Source organism: Stigmatopora argus, chromosome 11, assembly GCF_051989625.1.
Source record: "Stigmatopora argus isolate UIUO_Sarg chromosome 11, RoL_Sarg_1.0, whole genome shotgun sequence".
Classification (NCBI taxonomy): Eukaryota; Metazoa; Chordata; class Actinopteri; order Syngnathiformes; family Syngnathidae; genus Stigmatopora; species Stigmatopora argus.
This window is the reverse complement of record NC_135397.1, coordinates 17087120-17106768: the sequence shown is the minus strand read 5'-3', so window position 1 is coordinate 17106768 and position 19649 is coordinate 17087120. Positions and strand designations below refer to the sequence as shown.

Genomic DNA, 19649 nt, shown 5'->3' with positions numbered 1-19649 from the left:
TGCAGAATGCTCTCACGTTGTCATAGGCAGCACTGACAAGTTGCCCCTGGCCTTGTAGCTTCTTGTTCAGTACATTAAGCTCATGTGTGATATCAACAAGAAAAGCCAAGTCCATGAGCCATTTGGGATCACTTAGCACAGGATCAATCAACTCACAAACGGCGTAGCTAGCTTTGACTGCTGCATTACTGTCTTTGGTAGCCTTCTTGAAGAGATCCTGTTGCCTCAGAAGACGTGTTTTAAGACTAGCAACCTGGTTGGCTCTCTCATCTCCCTGGTATTTTTCGTACTCCTCAGCATGTCTCATAGTACAATTACGTTTCAAATTGTATTCCTTGTGCACCGCAACTTTTTCAGTGTAAATGAGACACGTCGGGGTGCCCCTGTGTTCAACAAAGAAATATTGCACTCCCCACTTTTCTTGAAACTGTCTGTGCTCATCACCGACCTTTCTCTTCACGGCAGGCTTTGAAAGAGACATCTCTGGGGCTCTGTAATATGTTTTTCCACTTGGAATGAGTCTCGGGTTGATCTTTCACATTAAAGTCGCGCGGGTTTGTGGCGCATGTGCACTTTCGCTCTCCGTTTCAATCGCGGAGATGGCTACAGACACTGACACAGGCTGGATCACGGATCATAGCGCCTCATTCAGTTCTATGCTGAGAGCAGCGGAGGAGTGTGCGCGCCGAGCGGAGTGATCGGCCTCACGGCTTCTCCTCCGCCCAGCTGATTGGAGGAATGAATGAGTGAGTGAGCGAGGCACTGGACAGCCCGGCCGATGTCCCGCCCTCCAGAGCCGTATACCTCACCGTGATTGGTTCATTCAGCTCCGAACCAAAGTTCCCTCAAATTTTTTGTTGGTCTGAGCAGAAAGACAACCTCCCTGAGCGCACTGAGTACCAGTGTGAGCTACATCATCGGTACTCGGATGATTCGCTTAAAGACGTTTCGCCGACGGACGTTTGACAGACGGGCAGGTCGCCGAATGGACGTTCCACCGAACGTTCATTCGGCCGAACGGAGGTTTCGCCGAAACGGGATTCGAACGCTCGCCCCGCCGGATCGTGTGTGTACAAGTTTTTCAACCTCGGCCCGCAGGCCATATACGGCCCGTTAGGATTTTTAATCCGGCCCGCCGCCGGTGTTTTCCAAATTATAGTAAAAATCAATGTTCGTCTACCATCAATGGCAGTCCGGGAATAAGCACTCTTGGGCAGGCAGATGTAGCAGAACTGAGCCGTAAAATGACAGCAATCGGGTCAAATCCATCCTAAAACAGCATTTAATGATTAAATACAAATACTGGATGATATCGCGATGGAGGCAAAAAAACGTCTATAGACGTCCATTCGCCAAACGGCTCAAAATGCTCTCAAATTCGGTCAAATCCAGCTGAAAACAGCGTTTAATGATTAAATACAAATACTAGTATTTGTATTTAATCATTAAACTAACAAATACTAGTACGACCTGTCCGTCTGTCAAACGTCCGTCGGCGAAACGTCTTTAGGCGAATCATCCGGTCACGACATCATCATTGCTCGCTATCGGCACACCAGTATCACACCTGCCACAAGCAGGTGCATGTCAATGTTCCCTCTAATTTTTCATGTAAAACATGCTGTAAAACAAGAAAAACATGAGTGGACAGAGCTACTGCCACTGGCTGCCACTTAAACGGCGCCATCATGGGGAAAGGGGTAAAAAAAAAAAAAAAAAAAAAAAATCGATATTTCATATTAAGACGGGGGCCGCAAATTATCGTCCCGCGGGCCGCAGTTGGCCCGCGGGCCGCAAGTTTGAGACCCCTGCTCTAGACCATGTTTATTCTAACATCAAACATGCTTATAGAGCCACAACCCTCCCTGTAATGAAGGTTGTGGTGTCGTGCATAAACTTCATCAGGGCAAAGGGACTTAAACACAGGCAGTTACAAGAATTCCTGTCTGAACTGGAGTCTACGCACGGAGATGTGCTGTACTACACAGAGGTCCGATGGCTGAGCCGGGGCAGAGTTTTGAGGCGTTTTTACGAGCTTCTACCCGAAATTAACGCATTTCTTCATTTAAAAGACAAAACGGTCCCAGAGCTGATCAACCCAGAATGGAAATGGCACCTCGCATTTTTAACAGACGTGACAGAAATACTTAACCGCCTTAACTTGCAGCTACAAGGCGAAGGGAAACTCATTTGCGACATGTATTCACACATAAAAGCATTTGAGGTGAAATTAGCGCTGCTTTTGGAACAAGTGAAAAAGCGCAACTTTGTCCATCTTCCTGCTACCCAAAACCTGTCGACAGAGAACCCAGCGGTCCTGTTCCCAGCTGAAAAGTGCGTGGAAGCACTGGAAATGCTGAAGGCGGAGTTCGGTGTGCGATTCACTGAACTACATGTTCATGCAAAAGAAATCCGTCTTTTTCAGAACCCCTTTGTTGCCGACATTGATGAAGCCCAGCCTTCATATCAGTTTGAGTTGGCTGAGTTACAGAACTGTGATGTTCTGAAAGACGCATTCAAGATCAACAGTCTCATTGACTTCTATGCCTCCCTCCCAAACGACACATATCCAAACATCAAAAAACATGCAATGAAAATGTCCTCAGTTTTTGGCAGCACGTATATCTGCGAGAAAACCTTTTCTCGCATGAAACTGCTGAAAACTCCGATGAGATCAAGATTGACAGATGAACATTTGCATCAGTGCTTGAGACTGGCTGTAACTAGAATGGAACCTGATATTCAACTTCTCACCAGCCAGATGCAGGCCCACAGTTCACACTGATGAACAGACATAGGTAAGCTCACTTTTCTGACTTGAATGAGTCATTCTGAGCATAAACAAATATAATCATAATAAAATCTACTGGGATAAAATCCATCTTTACAACCATACTGGTAGTGAAATGTATTGTGCTGTGTAGGTGCGGTTTCACTTAGTTCAGTTTCTCAACCTGCTTCCTTTGTGGTTTTCACAGGGAAGTTGATGAGAGAGCTGCAAACAGCGGTGTCTACAAGCCTATTGGAACAAAAGGATTATAAGGAAGAAACACAAGAACTTTAGGAGACTGCTCATATGTGTCAGAGAGATTCTGCTCTGACAACTGAGCTGAACTTTTATCTGTTAAGATTGTGCATGGCACAACAGAAAGTTAATGTTCCATGGCTTTTTTTCTATGAAGAACCCAGAGAGAGTTATTTACTTCTTATTTATTTCATAAATAGTGTTATTTATTTCCTGTTTTTTATGTGAAGAACTCAGAGAGGGTTATTTAGTTATTATTTATTTCATTAATAGTGTTATTATTTGTTTTCTGACTTTTTTCTGTAAAGAACCTGGAAAGGGTTATTTGGTTATGTGTGGCTTTCTGGAAAACAATAAAAAAAAATTAAGCTCCCCTACGATCGTCACACTTTTTCTGTTACAAACTGACACCGGCCCCCCATCAGAGAAGGGAAAAGTTATGTGGCCCTCACAGGAAAAAGTTTGGGGACCCCTGATCTAGAGGATGGTACTCTTTGCCTGACGGATTTGACGGTGAGCAGTGTTCAGTGAATTTGTTTTGTCAGCACATTGTAGTGTAGTACGTACTTGTATTTAGAAATATGTCCAGCGGGGGGCAGTACATGCCCGTATTATTCCTAAATGAATGTTATCTGTAACGGCCATATATGGCCCGCGGGCCGAGGTTGAAAAACATGTACACACACGATCCGGGGGGCGGGGCGAGCGCGCGAATCCCGTTTCAGCGAAACCTCCGTTCGGCCGAATGGACGTTCGGTGGAACGTCCATTCGGCGACCTGTCCGTCTGTCAAACGTCCGGCGGCGAAACGTCTTTAGGCGAATCATCCGAGTACCAAATAAAGATAATAAAAACATGGCTTGAGGACGCCCTTTCTCAGGTGCAGGACTGTTTTTCCCGCACCATTTGGGAACGTTTTGAACACCACAACCTCCAGGACTATATGGACACTGTACTGTTCTACATCAAAAACTGTACGGACACTGTCACTGTTAATAAACGTATCCGGGTTTTTCCTAACCAAAAACTGTTAGGGTTATTATTTGTTACATTATGATATATTTGCTGGCAATGAAGAAGAATGCCTAAAGGGTGAACCTATCAAAAACCCTGGATGACCAGTGAGACACAGGCACTCATTAAATGCCGTAACACCGCCTTCAGGTCAGGGGAAAAGTTACAATTGAGCGCTGCCAAAGCAGACCTGAAGAGGGGCATTAAAAAGGCCAAGGCAGCACATACAAGGATAATTGAGGAGCACTTCACAGAAAATAACCCAAAGAAAATGTGGCAGGAAATACGACACATTACCAATTACAATGACAATAATAAGGTGTCTGTTAATGCAGATGCCTCACTAGCAGAGGAACTGAACCGTTTCTTTGCCCGATTTGAGACTGACAAATCGGATTCAGTCTCAACACATACGCCACCTTGCAGCAGTACACTGAAGCTTCAGGAACATGAAGTGAGACAGGTACTGCGGACTGTGAACACCAGATTGTTCGCTGAAACAATCCATCGTCCCATCGTGCCTGAAATCTGCCACCATTATCCCTGCCCCTAAAAAGTCAACCATTGACAGCCTGAATGATTATAGGCCTGTTGCACTTACGCCTGTGATCATGAAGTGCTTTGAAAAATTGGTCGCCCGCCACATCAGGGATACAATCCCTCCCTCAGTTGACCCTTACCACTTTGCTTATAGAGCAAACAAGTCCACTGAGGACGCCATCGCCGTAGCTCTACACACAGCACTGAGCCACCTGGAGCACCATTGAACTATGTGAGGATGCTTTTCATTGACTATAGCTCAGCCTTCAACACTATAATACCGGACATTCTGGCTGACAAACTCTCCCACCTTGGACTATCCTCTTCCATCTGCTGCTGGATTAAGAACTTCTTAACCAACCGTCCACAAACTGTTAGTCCCCACCTCTCTTCCTCCATTACACTGAGCACTGGCTCCCCCCAAGGCTGTGTACTGAGTCCTCTTCTATACTACCTGTACACATATGACTGTACACTGACCCACCACTCTAACTCCATCATCAAATTTGCTGATGACACCACTGTGGTTGGACTCATCTCGGGGGGATGACTCTGCCTACAGAGATGAGGTCAACAAACTGTCTTTGTGGTGGTTGGTGAACAATCTCCCACTAAACACCACGAAAACTAACCCTGGCAGACGCTACATGTCTCACAAAGCACGGACAAATAGACTTAAGGACAGTTTTTTCCCACAGCCATCAGGACTCTGAACTTGCGTTAGCACGAGACACAATCCTTTCTGTGCAATAACTTCGGGGTGTGCTGTGGAGTATGGAATGTATTTATCTTGTATTCTTTACTTCTTTAAGCAACAAGAATACAATTTTAGTGACACCGACTGGTCAAAGCCTGTCATCACTTTGTATATAGCACCTCCCCTTGTTGTTCCCGGCTAAAGGTTGTCTCCGACTTGAATAAAAGTGCTTGCGGTCCGGTTTTCGGGTGTGTATTTGGCAAAGCAGAGCTACCAGATCGACGTGGGCTCTGTACGTCCGCTCCCCCCCTTTTCGGAAGGGTGGGGGCGAACAAGAGACAAAGAAGCGAGCGAGCCGCGTCGATCTCGGAACGCGGCCTGCCATTCACCACTCCGGAAGGCCGACGGAGTCTAAAACTATTCCGTGCTTGATAACTCCTCTGCTTGAAGATTATTTTGATGTTGGGGATTTATCCCTCACATGTGCAATAACAATGTGCAATATCTTGGATTGTGCAATAATTTAGAATTTACCTTACCAGGACGTGACTTTTTATTTTTATATTACTTATTTATGTTTTTACTGGGAAAACACACTTTGTGGAGTAGCACCACCAATTCCGTTGTACGCAGCTGTGTATGATGACAATAAAGACATTTGATTTGATTAAATTTGAAGACTGTATCAAATATTTGTTTCATATTTGGTATGTAATAGACAAGTTGGAAATTACATGTGCTGTATGTATCATTGCTAACATTAGGGTGTACTTTACCAGCCTTTTTATTTATTTAATTGAAATGCAACAATGGTATTGTATTACGGAACAGGCACAATTTCACCTGAAAGTAGATTGTGAAGCCCTTGTCTGGCAGGCCAAAATTTGTGGTCTTCATCATTTGGATCGTGGTTGCCATCATTCTGGCCGCCAATCTTACATGTGGCTGCTTTAAAACGATCATATCTCCGGTTTTCGATTGTCTAACGTGCCAAAGAAAAACTAAGAGAACATTTACAATCTACACTCTCAATTAATTCTGATGACAGCCCTCTATTAATGTCATTTGAGTTTTCTATATGTCCCTCTATTACTAACTACCGCAAGACATAGTACTTTGTGACCTGGGCTGGCAGTGAATGAGTTCAGCTAATGAATCCTTTTGAATAGATGTCAACGGAAGTCACTGGTGTCCCTGAATGGGTTAAACCGGGTGTTCAGAAACATGTGTTTAACAGTTCCATGACCGGCACTTTCTGCTAATTCAAGTATTTTCCAAATTTGGAAAAGGCCTAACTAAAATCCAAAGGAACGTCTGTGCAAACTGGATCCAACAACGAGGTATCCAACAAAATAAGAAGAAATAAAACACAACACACATACCTGCAGTATTTGCTGGACAATAGAAGGCAGTGAAACAAGGCCACTCATGTTGTTTAAAACATTCATTGTAAGGTCCTTTAAGACTGGAAAATGCACACAAACATTGTGTTTATATTACACCATTGACAATAAAAGATGAAAACAACTGCATGAATATTCTACATACAAAAGAAAAAACAACTACCGGATATGTAAGCAACTTTACTTTGTTTCTGGGGAGTCATCAATGTCTTCAATAATGAAAACCAGAGCTCCTGTGTCATAGAAAAAGCAGAACACACTTGAGCGTACTCTTATGAACGGGGCAAATGTGAAGAAACGTATCACACAAACGGCATCCCATATAGTGAACAAAATAAAATGGATCCAATTTGCGAAATCCCCCCCAAAATTCGGTAGTGTTGCGTCCTGCTTGACAATCTGCCTACACTCTGCTGGTTTCCCATTGGCTGTATTTTTTTTTTTAAAATTGTGTGGTTAACGCTTTATTTCAAATCGCTGGCGCGAATGTAATGAAGAAGCGTGTCCTTTTATCAATCCAGGACTGATATTGCAAGGCAATACGACCGTAATTCACCTACCATCGTTACAATATTAAAACAGAATGAAGCATTAAAAGCTATGACTCCTTAGCATGGCCTCTCTTTGATTTAAAAAAAGAGGCCGTCACTGAACAACCAGATGAAGAGACTGTTATTCTTTTGGATAAAGGAGGAAGATATTGCAGGAGTTACAGCAGTCAATTATTTCTGAAAAAGGAGCTATCTAATGCTATCCATCTAGTTTTTTTGCATTCATAATTTGAAGTCGTTTAGATGTTTATGTGCTTCTGTGTGTTGTCTGTTCCCTATCATTGGCTTCCTCTGACTTGTGAACCTGCACGAACAGAAAATGTTTTGGCATGTTTCTTTTTTCCTTTTAATAAATCATTTTCTCTCATTTTAGTGTGTTTCTCACATATTTCATACAAAATTGTCACACTTTGATCATTGTTAAAGGGTTTAGTAGTATTTTGTTTTTTTCAGGACTGTTGAACCAATGAGAGAATTTAGAGATAAATACTGCTCTATTCACGAAAAATCCCAGTCACGAAACAAGCTCTGTAACCAATTACTTTCATAGGTAGAGGTACAATTGAATGGATTACTAAATGGCTAGCCAGGTATGTGGCCAAAGTTGTTATTCTCAAGAAAGAGGACTACTTCAGCATTTGTTATCATAGGACCTGAAAATACAGTTGAGAACTTGAAATAGTAACAAAAATGACCTTGTTTTGTGGCTGTTGGTATTTCTGGAAGTGTCGATGACCCAATGACATGAGGTCATTCAGTAAACTTCCTACTCTCTTCAATACAGCTGACTCATTTTGTTTTTGATCTTCACTCTGGCCATTGATGGAATCAGTCGTCAACAGTGAAAGCTCCACTTTTAATGCCTAAGAAAGAAATTTGAAGAAACACAGACTGAGAATATCACCTTAATCATGGCTGTAATTCCATTAGTGTAACAATTAAATGAGTGGACAGCATGCATATTCCTGCTAAACTGTCTTCTTTATCACTGGGTCTAATTTTTGTTTATTTACCTGTAACAAAACTGTAAATGCTTTGTAAAAGTCGCCTTTCTTCTCCAGCAAGTAAGCCAACGCTTTATTCTGGTTGAATTTCTCAGTTATCTACATTGAAGGGAAGAATCATTAAGCACTAAAATTAACCCTTCTAAAAACTCGATCATAATTTAAGGTTATGTTGTGAGGGCTTTCATCTTATTCTGCATTGCCTCCAATTTTTGGTCACTCACTACCTTTTTGAGACTGCATGATGATGTAAATGTAGGGAGCATCACAGCCTTGTTTTAAGAATAGAGTTTGAGCGCACAAACTGAGGACCGGATGTTCTCCTTCAAAATTTGCTGATAGACAGAAGAATTCATTCTTCCAACAATTACAGCAAGTCATCCTGGTCCTGAGTTAGCAAAGCAGCCCCAGACCATCACACTGCCGCCACCATGCTTCACTGTTGGTAAATGTAAGAAGAGCCTTGATATTCTTTTTGGACAGCAATGGTTTTGGCTTTGGAACTCTGCCATTGATGTCAGCCTTGGCCAGTGGTTTTCTTATATGCTGTTCTTTCGATGTTTTTCTAGGTTCTTTTGTGACATCGTGGATGAGTCGTCGTAGCACTCTGACTAATTTTAGCTGGCCGACCACTCCGGCTGGGGAAGGTTTACCACTTTTCACAGTTCTCGCCATTTGTGGATAATGGCTCTAACATTGGTATGTTGGAGCCCCAGAGCCTTGGAAATGGCTTTGTAACCTTTTCCAGACTGATAGATGTCCCAAAAGTGCCGGGAGAAGAGGCAACGCTTCTGACCAACCATTCCATCGTGGGATAAGATGGAAGAGCTGTTGGCGCTTACTAGCAACAGAGTCGAGGTGCCCTTCTCTGCTACTGTTGTCTTCAGCTCCAGACTACTGAGGAACTGTGCGGATAAGCTTGGAAGAGTGACTCTGCATATTCTCTACCTCGGTCACAGTCTGCAGAAGTTCCCCATCTTGTGGAAGACTTCCTGTGTGTGGTTCCAGTTTTTGTTTCCATTTTCCAGTTTCCATTTACTTTGATTTGCTTTGTACTTTTTGCTTTTGCTTTGTTGTTGTGCGGCCTATGCGACTGTACTGTCTAACTTATAACTATGCCTTTTCTTGCTACTGTCACAATGAAATTTCCTGAATACGGGATGAATAAAGTTATCCAATCCAATCACTTTTTTCCCGCATTTCTTCTTGAATGTCTTTGGATCATGGCATGATGCTCTGATCTTGTAGCCTACTTCACCTTGTCTCACATTCTATTTAAGGGTTGATTCAGCACGTGGTGGTAATCAGGTGTGGATGTGGCTTGTGAAATTTAACTTAGATTTTCTACAATTGTGATTAGTCAGTTATTTTGTGATTCAACAAAAGGGGGAATTACTTTTTCAGAGGGCCAGACAAGCTTGTAATTTTTTTGTGTCTTGGTAAATAAATCCATCATTTAGAAACTGCATTTTCTCTTTCCTTGGGTTGTGTCTGTGTCATACAAAAATTGATTTGATGGTCTAAAACTTGTGTGATAAATATGCAAAAAACGCAGAAATCAGGAAGGGGGCAAATACTTTTTCACAGCATGTATGCTCATACCTCAAATTTGCCTCGTATCTCAGGGCAAATATTTGCTCTGAATTTCCCTCGTATCTCCAATTTCTTGTATGTTAGAGGTAAGGACTGACGTAAATGACGACAGGATGTGGGCATGAAAGGGGTGGGGGACAAGCAAAGCACACGTACCAATAGGAATGTAAATACAGAGTAGGTGTACATTTTGCACAACAATATCAGTTTGACCCCCGAAAACGGCACCTGCAAAGAGACATGCTTACGAGGCACAGTTAATACTGGAAGCTATCTGCTACGGGGAGCAACATGGAATTTGAGCTGCAAAAAGGCACCTCAACGAGTCCATGGTTGCCATGGAAATCAGCGTCAACAAGTAAAAAAGACAATGCCGAGGTCTCTTTCCCAAGGGAGTGGTTGTTGGGTAGTTTACTGGGTGGTAGATACAGCATTTAAGGCAGTGGTCTCAAACTTGCGGCCTGCGGGCCAACTGCGGCCCTCGGGACGATAATTTGCGGCCCCCGTCTTAATATGAAAGATTAATGTTCGTGCGGCCCGCAAAATTGATATGAATGACACTTGTGTTCGGAGCAATGTTCCCTCTAAGCTGCCCGTGTGCGCAATTGCGCACTACTCTCGTCTTCTCTGCGCAGTAGCAATCATATGGCGCGCAGTAAAAAAAAAAATCTTTTTTTTTTTTTTTTAATATTTTTTTTTTTTTTAATTTTTTTTTTTTTTACCCCTTTCCCCATGATGGCGCCGTTTAAGTGGCAGCCAGTGGCAGTAGCTCTGTCCACTCATGTTTTTCGTGTTTTACAGCATGTTTTACATGAAAAATTAGAGGGAACATTGACATGCACCTGCTTGTGGCAGGTGTGATACTGGTGTGCCCATAGCGAGCAATGATGATGTCGTGACCGGATGATTCGCCTAAAGACATTTCGCCGACGGATGTTTGACAGACGGACAGGTCGTACTAGTATTTGTTAGTTTAATGATTAAATACAAATACTAGTATTTGTATTTAATCATTAAACGCTGTTTTCAGCTGGATTTGACCGAATTTGAGAGCATTTTGAGCCGTTTGGCGAATGGACGTCTATAGACGTTTTTTTGCCTCCATCGCGATATCATCCAGTATTTGTATTTAATCATTAAATGCTGTTTTAGGATGGATTTGACCCGATTGCTGTCATTTTACGGCTCGGTTCTGCTACATCTGCCTGCCCAAGAGTGCTTATTCCCGGACTGCCATGCCCGCCCAAGAGTGCTTATTCCCGGGCTGCCATTGATGGTAGACGAACATTGATTTTTACTATAATTTGGACAACACCGGCGGCGGGCCGGATTAAAAATCCTAACGGGCCGTATATGGCCCGCGGGCCGAGGTTGAAAAACTTGTACACACACGATCCGGCGGGGCGAGCGTTCGAATCCCGTTTCGGCGAAACCTCCGTTCGGCCGAATCAACGTTCGGTGGAACGTCCATTCGGCGACCTGCCCGTCTGTCAAACGTCCGTCGGCGAAACGTCTTTAGGCGAATCATCCGAGTACCGATGATGTCGCTCACACTGGTACTCAGTGCGCTCAGGGAGGTTGTCTTTCTGCTCAGACCAACAAAAAATTAGAGGGAACTTTGGTTCGGAGCTGAATGAACCAATCACGGTGAGGTATACGGCTCTGGAGGGCGGGACATCGGCCGGGCTGTCCAGTGCCTCGCTCACTCACTCATTCATTCCTCCAATCAGCTGGGCGGAGGAGAAGCCGTGAGGCTGATCACTCCGCTCGGCGCGCACACTCCTCCGCTGCTCTCAGCAGAGAACTGAATGAGGCGCTATGATCCGTGATCCAGCCTGTGTCAGTGTCTGTAGCCATCTCCGCGATTGAAACGGAGAGCGAAAGTGCACATGCGCCACAAACCCGCGCGACTGAATGTGAAAGATCAACCCGAGACTCATTCCAAGTGGAAAAACATATTACAGAGCCCCAGAGATGTCTCTTTCAAAGCCTGCCGTGAAGAGAAAGGTCGGTGATGAGCACAGACAGTTTCAAGAAAAGTGGGGAGTGCAATATTTCTTTGTTGAACACAGGGGCACCCCGACGTGTCTCATTTACAATGAAAAAGTTGCGGTGCACAAGGAATACAATTTGAAACGTAACGAGTTCGAGACCCCTGATTTAAGGGAATGTTTGTGTGTTTATATTTTTGTGAACTCTATAAGAGAAAATCTGTTGAATAAAGTCACCTTACAAAAAAAAAAGAAGATTGCCATACTTTTATGGACTCCTCCAATCTGTAATACTGTGAAGTTTGGAGGAAACTCAGGAGCTGTTGAGGAGCAAAACGGCACAACAAGTCCACCAAATGTGTGTGGATATCATGTTCCAGAGGAAGAGGGGTTCCTGGATGCTGTCGTTCCCTAAAAAATATAAAAATACACGTGTATGAAGGATGCAATGACTCAAAATAAAGGGAATGGAAAACAGTTTTTTATGAGTAACAGACCATGATTCCAAGAATGAGCTAAAAAAATTTAAAAGTAGGTCGTCATCCTGGAAAAAGAAAAAATAATAATTATTAAATGTTCTAAGCATAATTTGTTTAATCTTACAGAATAAATTTTTGGAACGCACCACTTAATTCTGCAAACCTATCATGCGAAAGTTGTTTGGATTTATTCTTTTAAACAGCTTGAAACCGTGACCGGATGATTCGCCTAAAGACGTTTCGCCGACGGACGTTTGACAGACGGACAGGTCGCCGAATGGACGTTCCGCCGAACGTTCATTCGGCCGAATGAACGTTCGGCCAAACGGAGGTTTCGCCGAAACGGGATTCGCGCGCTCGCCCCGCCCCCGGATCAGGTGTGTACAAGTTTTTCAACCTCGGCCCGCGGGCCATATACGGCCCGTTAGGATTTTTAATCAGGCCCGCCGCCGGCGTTGTCCAAATTATAGTAAAAAATAATGATTCATTTCCCTTTGCCGCTCATCACTCTCAATTTATTAGTCTACCGTCAATGGTAGCCCGGGGAATAAGCACTCTTGGGCGGGCATGTCAGCCTGGGAATAAGCACTCTTCGGCGGGCAGATGTAGCAGAACCGAGCCGTGAAATGACAGTAATCGGGTCAAATCCATCCTAAAACAGCATTTAATGATTAAATACAAATACTGGAGCTCTTTGGACATTAGAACCGAGCCCAGGGAAGTGAATTCCTCGGTAAAATGTCGCGATGATGGCAAAAAAACATCTAGATACGTCCATTCGCCAATCGGCTCAAAATGCTCTCAAATTCGGTCAAATCCAGCCGAAAACAGCGTTAAATGATTAAATACAAATACTGGAGCTCTTTGGACATTAGAACCGAGCCCAAGGAAGTGAATTCCTCAGTAAAATGTCGCGATTTGCATTCAAAAATTTCCTCTCCCTATATACTTGCCGAAGGGTTTCTGCAGACCACCGGAAATTGTACGAGTAGGTAAATCATATCCCTACGGTCATCGGAGGGGTTTCTCCCCGGGAACAATGGTTCGTGGGCGGATTTTAATGACACATACTCAGTTTCATTATCGAGCTCCATATATTTCCCCGAGTTTGAGCACTTTAAAAATCGGCGAGGGTTCCCCCCGAGCCTATCCGAGAATAGTGCACCGTGAGCGGACTGGGTTGGACGACTCCCCACTGAATTTCTGGAGCTCCAGAATTTTTTCAAATTTGAGCCCCACACACATCGGAGAGGTTTTTCACCGAGCACAGTGCTCTGTGGGCGGACAGGGGTGACACATGCCCCGCTGGAATCCTGAGCACCATAATTTTTTTCTAAGTGTGAGCACCACACACATCGGCGGGGTTTTTTCCCGAGCGTATCCGAGGATAGTGACACATGAGCGGATTGGGTTGGCTGATGCCCCGCTGAAATCCTGAGCTCCATATTTTTTTCTAAGTGTGAGCACCACACACATCAACGGTGTTTTCCCCATGGCCTATCCGAGGATAGTGACACATGGGCGGATATGGGTTGCTGAAGCCCCGCTGAAGTCTCGAGCTCCAGACGTATATAGACGTTTTTTTTTGCCTCCATCCAGGAATTGACTTCCCTGGGCTCGGTTCTAATGTCCAAAGAGCTCCAGTATTTGTATTTAATCATTAAATGCTGTTTTAGGATGGATTTGACCCGATTGCTGTCATTTCATGGCTCGGTTCTGCTACATCTGCCCGCCCAAGAGTGCTTATTCCCAGGCTGACATGCCCGCCCAAGAGTGCTTATTCCCGGGCTGACATGCCCGCCCAAGAGTGCTTATTCTTGCCATTGATGGTAGACTAATAAATTGAGAGTGATGAGCAGCAAAGGGAAATGAATCATTGATTTTTACTATAATTTGGACAAAGCCGGCGGCGGGCCGGATTAAAAATCCTAACAGGCCGTATATGGCCCGCGGGCCGAGGTTGAAAACACACGATCCGGGGGCGGGGCGAGCGCGCGAATTCCGTTTCGGCGAAACCTCGGTTCGGCCGAACGTTCATTCTGCGACCTGTCTGTCTGTCAAACGTCCGTCGGCGAAACGTCTTTAGGCGAATCATCCGAGTACAGCTTGAAACATAGAATTTTCAAGCAAAAAAGAGTAATATCTATGAAATGTAGAGTTGCAAAATGTATCTGATTGACTAGATCTGAACATTTTATGAATAGACCAAGGCAACTTGAATCTATACCTTACCTGAAGTACACATATAATTTGATCCACTTCTTCAACAAAGTGACACACAACCATGTCAGCGGTCCTGCTTGTATCAAAGATTATCAGTTCCTGTGAACAAAGGCAACTTTTACACACCATCACTTGGGGGTGGGATTTTTTAAATGATACGAAACAGGATATATGTATCATGTTAAATATAAATATACCATAAAACCTCTATTTAAATGGCATGCCATTCTGTTTTTCAAACTTTCCCCCGTAGTGCCGTTCAATTAGAGGGTGCCGCTCTATTTTCGACTAGCTGGTCAGAATTTTGAGTAGATGCGGTAAATGTTATGGATGAAAAGAGAAACCAGGTGTCAGGCCCCAGACTAGACTGGTGGCTGGTTGCGCCTGTCACCCTATCACAGGTCCAGCCCCTAATGACTCGAGTGCTGCCTGGTGTGAGTCATTAGCCTACAAGGAGTATTTAAAGCCATCAGGAACATGACCATGCTGCTGGATTGTCTAAACAGTTTACTGTGAGGTACCCTCTCGCGTTTTTCCTTGCCTGCCTTATTGATATTCGACCTCTTATTTGCTCCCAGGATTCCGACCATGCTCTGCCCCCACGACCACGGACAACGACCACGGATCACGGACCACAACTTCGCCTTCGACCCTGTACCCTCCACACAGACTCCACGGCAACCGACCTTCCCGCCACGGCTAACGACCCGCCTGCGCCGTCCCCTCTTGTGCTCGCCCGCCTCGCGGACGATCGAAATAAAGATTTGAAAGAACCAGACTCGCACCCTCGCCTGCTTTGGGGTCCTCCATCCCCGTCCGTAACAGCACGATCCAGCCAGAATGGACCCCGCGGGCTCAGACCAAGCTCCCACCGACCAACCTGCGCAAGTCGCGGACCAGCACACCCAAGCTACAAATGTTCTCTTGGCTGAGGTATCGAACATAACTCAGACCCTCAGGTCCATACAGGCACAACTCACGCCCTTGCCTCAGTCACCGAGTGCACAGCCAATCCCAGCCGCTCCCAAGGTAACACCGGTATCGCCGCACCGCGAACCGATGGTCCCACCACCCGCTCCCTACAGTGGCAATCTTGGCGCTTGCCAGCATTTCTTGGTTCAGTGCCGGTTGGTATTTGAACAGCAATGCCTCACCTACACCTCTGACTGAGCCAAGATCGGTTACCTGATCGGCTGTCTTCGTGATAAGGCCCTGGCCTGGGCAAGCGTCGAATGGGAGCGGGGCTCCCACATATGCACCTCCTATGACGAATTTACCGCAGAGATGCGAAAGGTCTTCGACCACCTGGTGGGCAGCTGGGAGGCAGCCGGGCGCTTAAGAGCTCTAAAACAAGGCGTCCAGAGCGTCGCTTTAATGACTGCGCCCTCCGGGACGCATTTCTGGGGGGCTGCATGTGGCGATGCAGGTGGAGCTGGCGCTCCGAGACGAGACCGGATCCCTCGATGCGCTCGTGGAATTGGCCATCAGGATCGACGGCTAACTACAGAGACAACTAGGGCAGCGGCAAGGTGACTCGCACGTGGGCGCCGTGGTTGGACTTCGGCCCCTGCTTCCGGTTTCCCCCGCAGCGGCCACGCTGGAGTGTCTGAGGAGGAACGCCCGCGACGCCGCCGGCTTTCTCTATGCTTTTACTGTGGCAAGGAGGGCCATCTCTCACTATCATGCCCTGTGCGCCCGGTAAAAGCAAAGGCTCACCAATAGGAATGGAGGTCATGGTGAGCCTGGCTATTGTGGAATCCTCCCGTCGTCTTTTAATATCAGCATCTCTTTCCTGGGGGGAAGAACTCACAACACCACTGCTTTGATCGACTGCGGAGCGGACGGAAGTTCCATCAATCGCTCTGTGGCCTCTAAGCTGGGCATCAGGACTCGGGCTATAGAGAGACCCCTAAAGATAACGGCACTGGATGGGCGTACCCTAGGCAGAGTGGAGCGACGGATGGACCCTGTTCTACTCCGCCTATCTGGTAACCACCAGGAGATGGCGTGCTTCTATATCTTGGACTGCCCGGAGGTGACTATTGTTCTGGGCCTTCCGTGGTTAAGACAGCACAATCCGGTGATCGACTGGGGCGGACCCAAGGTGGTAGCCTGGAGCCCGGCCTGCCACACCAAGTGCCTCCAGGCAGCCCACTTACCCCCAGTGTCACCTCCGAGGCAAGACCCCCCTGACCTATCAGCAGGTCCGAGTGCTATCAGGACCTTTCACGGGTGTTTAGCGAGGACCAGGCCTCGGCACTCCCCCCACATCGCCCGTATGACTGCTCCATTAACATATTGCCCGGTGCTTCTCTCCCTAGGCGCCGGATCTACAACATCTCCAGGCCGGAGCGGGAGGCACTGGAGAACTACATCTCCGAGGTGCTGGCAACTGGACAGATTCGCCCTTCCTCCTCCCCTGTCGGGGCGTTTTTTTTTATCGACAAGAAGGACGGCTCCCTGCGCCCCTGTGTCGACTACCGAGGCCTGAATGAGATAACGGTCAAAAACAGGTACCCTTTGCCACTCATCGACTCGGCTTTTACCCCGCTACATGGCTCTTGCGTTTTTACCAAGTTAGACCTCCGAAATCTTTACCATCTGGTCCGCATTCGGGAGGGGGACGAATGGAAAATGGCCTTCTCCACCCCCCAGGGCCATTTTGAATACCTGCTAATGCCTTTCGAACTCTGCAATGCCCCGGCAGTGTTCCAGTCCCTGATCAATGACGTCCTCCGGGACATGCTCAACCAATTTATATTCGTTTATCTGGACGACATCTTGATTTTTTTACGCAGCCCTGAGGAGCACGTGCAGCACGTGCGCCAGGTGTTGCAACGTCTCCTGGAGAACCGCCTATTCGCCAAAGCTGAGAAGTGTGAATTTCACGTCTCGGAAACCACCTTTCGTCGGGGTACGTGGTGGACGCCGGGGAGATGCGGATGGATGCCAAGAAGGTGGAGGCCGTAACTCAGTGGCCCAGGCCCAAGGGGAGAAGGGAGTTGCAACGTTTTTTGGGGGTTTGCAAACTTCTATAGACATTTCATCAGGAACTATAGCCGTGTCGCTGCCTCCCTCACAGCACTTACATCCACGAAACTCCCGTTCCATTGGTCAGACACAGCGGAGGCGGCGTTCTGTGACCTGAAGTCCTGTTTCACTATTGCTCCCGTCCTCTCCCACCCAGACCCTGAATTACAGTTCCAGGTCGACGCCTCGGAGGTGGGGGTCGGCGCTGTCCTCTCCCAGCGCAAGCAGGCGGATGGGAAGTTGCGCCTTCTTTTCCCGTAGGCTGTCCCCAGCTGAACGCAACTACGACATTGGAGACAGGGAACTGCTCGCGGTGAAGATGGCCCTGGAGGAATGGCGACACCACCTAGAAGGGGCTAGCCAGCCATTCACGGTTCTGATGGACCACAAGAACCTGGAATACCTGAGGTCGGCCCGGAGGCTGAGCCCTCGCCAGGCCAGGTGGACCATGTTTTTCAGTAGGTTTAATTTCACGCTGAACTATATCCCGGGTTCCAGGAACAGGAAGTCAGATACGTTATCCCGCGTTTTTCAGTCCCCGGACTCGGAGGAGGAGCCCCCAACTATACTACCTCCTTCCTGCATGGTGGCTAGTATGAGGACGGGGCTGGAGGCCGAGGTATTGAGGGCCCAAGAGCTGGAGCCGGACCCAAGAAGAGGTACGTATTAGGACCTGTATGTTCCGACTCCAATGCAGTCCAAGGTACTAGAATGGGCCCACACCTCCCGCCTGACCTGCCACCCGGGGGTTGCCCGCACACAGGCGATATTTCGCCAACGCTTTTGGTGGCCGACATTAAGGGCAGATATGCAATCTTTTGTATCTGCCTGCCATGTGTGCGCACGCAACAAATCCTCCACCAAGCCAAGCTCCGGTCTACTCCTAGCCGTCCCTGGTCTCATATTGCGGTCGACTTTGTTACGGGCCTTCCCAAGTCCCAGGGTAACACCGCCATACTCACCATAGTCGACCGGTTTTCCAAGGCGGCCCACTTCATCGCCCTCCGAAAACTACCCTCAGCCCAGGAGACAGCCGCCCTCCTCACGCAGCATGTATGTTTTCCACCTGCAAGGAATTCCGGCCGACATTGTCTCTGACCGGGGTCCACAGTTCACTTCGCACGTCTGGTCTGCCTTCTGTTCAGCCCTGAAGATCACCGCAAGCCTCTCCTCGGGATATCATCTGCAGTCAAACGATCAGTGTGAGCGCACAACAGCAGTTGGAGTCAGCGATTCGCTGCGCCACCCTCCTGGAGCGAACATCTGCCCTGGATCGAATATGCCCACAACTCTCACCCTAACGCCTCCTCCAACCTGTCCCCTTTAAAGTGCTCCATAGGCTACCAACCCCCCTTATTCCCTTCCCTGGAGGCGGAGAGTGCCGTGCCCTCCATCCAGGCACACCTGACCAGATGTGGCCGTATCTGGGAGAAGGCCGCCGTCGTGCCCGCGCACCAACCTACGTTGTGGGTCAAGAGGTTTGGCTGTCCATCCGTGATCGTCCCCTAAAAACCGAGTCCCGGAAGCTGTCCCCCCGCTTCATCGGCCCCTACAAGATCGAACGGATAATAAACCCATGCGCCGTTCGCCTCAAGCTCCCACCGCCCCTCCGCATCCATCCCACCTTCCACGTTTCCCAGATCATATATATATATATATATATATATATATATATATATATATATATATATATATATATATATATATATATATATATATATATATATATATATATATATATATATATATATATATATATATATATATATATATATATATATATATATATATATATATATATATATATATATATATATATATATATATATATATATATATATATATATATATATATATATATATATATATATATATATATATATATATATATATATATATATATATATATATATATATATATATATAGATATAGATAGATATAGATATAGATATAGATATAGATAGATATAGATATAGATATAGATATAGATATAGATATAGATATAGATATAGATATAGATATAGATATAGATATAGATATAGATATAGATATAGATATAGATATAGGTACTCGGATGATTCGCCTAAAGACATTTCGCC

At 46.0% G+C, this 19649-nt stretch overlaps 1 protein-coding gene and 1 long non-coding RNA gene across 15 annotated transcripts in view; one reads left to right on the top strand and one right to left on the bottom strand.

Moving 5' to 3' along the window:
• Positions 1-19649, bottom strand: part of vps8 (VPS8 subunit of CORVET complex) — a 192203-nt gene that overhangs the window by 22238 nt on the left and 150316 nt on the right. For 11 of the 14 annotated variants that reach the window (XM_077613355.1, XM_077613349.1, XM_077613361.1 and 8 more), the window contains 7 exons: positions 14529-14618; positions 12315-12361; positions 12084-12228; positions 8243-8332; positions 7925-8092; positions 6842-6911; positions 6658-6740 (listed from right to left, as the gene is read on the bottom strand). In XM_077613355.1, coding sequence (XP_077469481.1) covers positions 6658-6740; positions 6842-6911; positions 7925-8092; positions 8243-8332; positions 12084-12228; positions 12315-12361; positions 14529-14618 — 693 coding nt within the window. The remainder of the gene's footprint in view (positions 1-6657; positions 6741-6841; positions 6912-7924; positions 8093-8242; positions 8333-12083; positions 12229-12314; positions 12362-14528; positions 14619-19649) is intronic. The other 3 variants (XM_077613362.1, XM_077613350.1, XM_077613353.1) reach the window with 2 other exon arrangements.
• Positions 2329-3402, top strand: LOC144084703 (uncharacterized). Its single transcript, XR_013303886.1, has 2 exons — positions 2329-2798; positions 2979-3402. It is a non-coding gene; the product is annotated as an uncharacterized LOC144084703 (long non-coding RNA).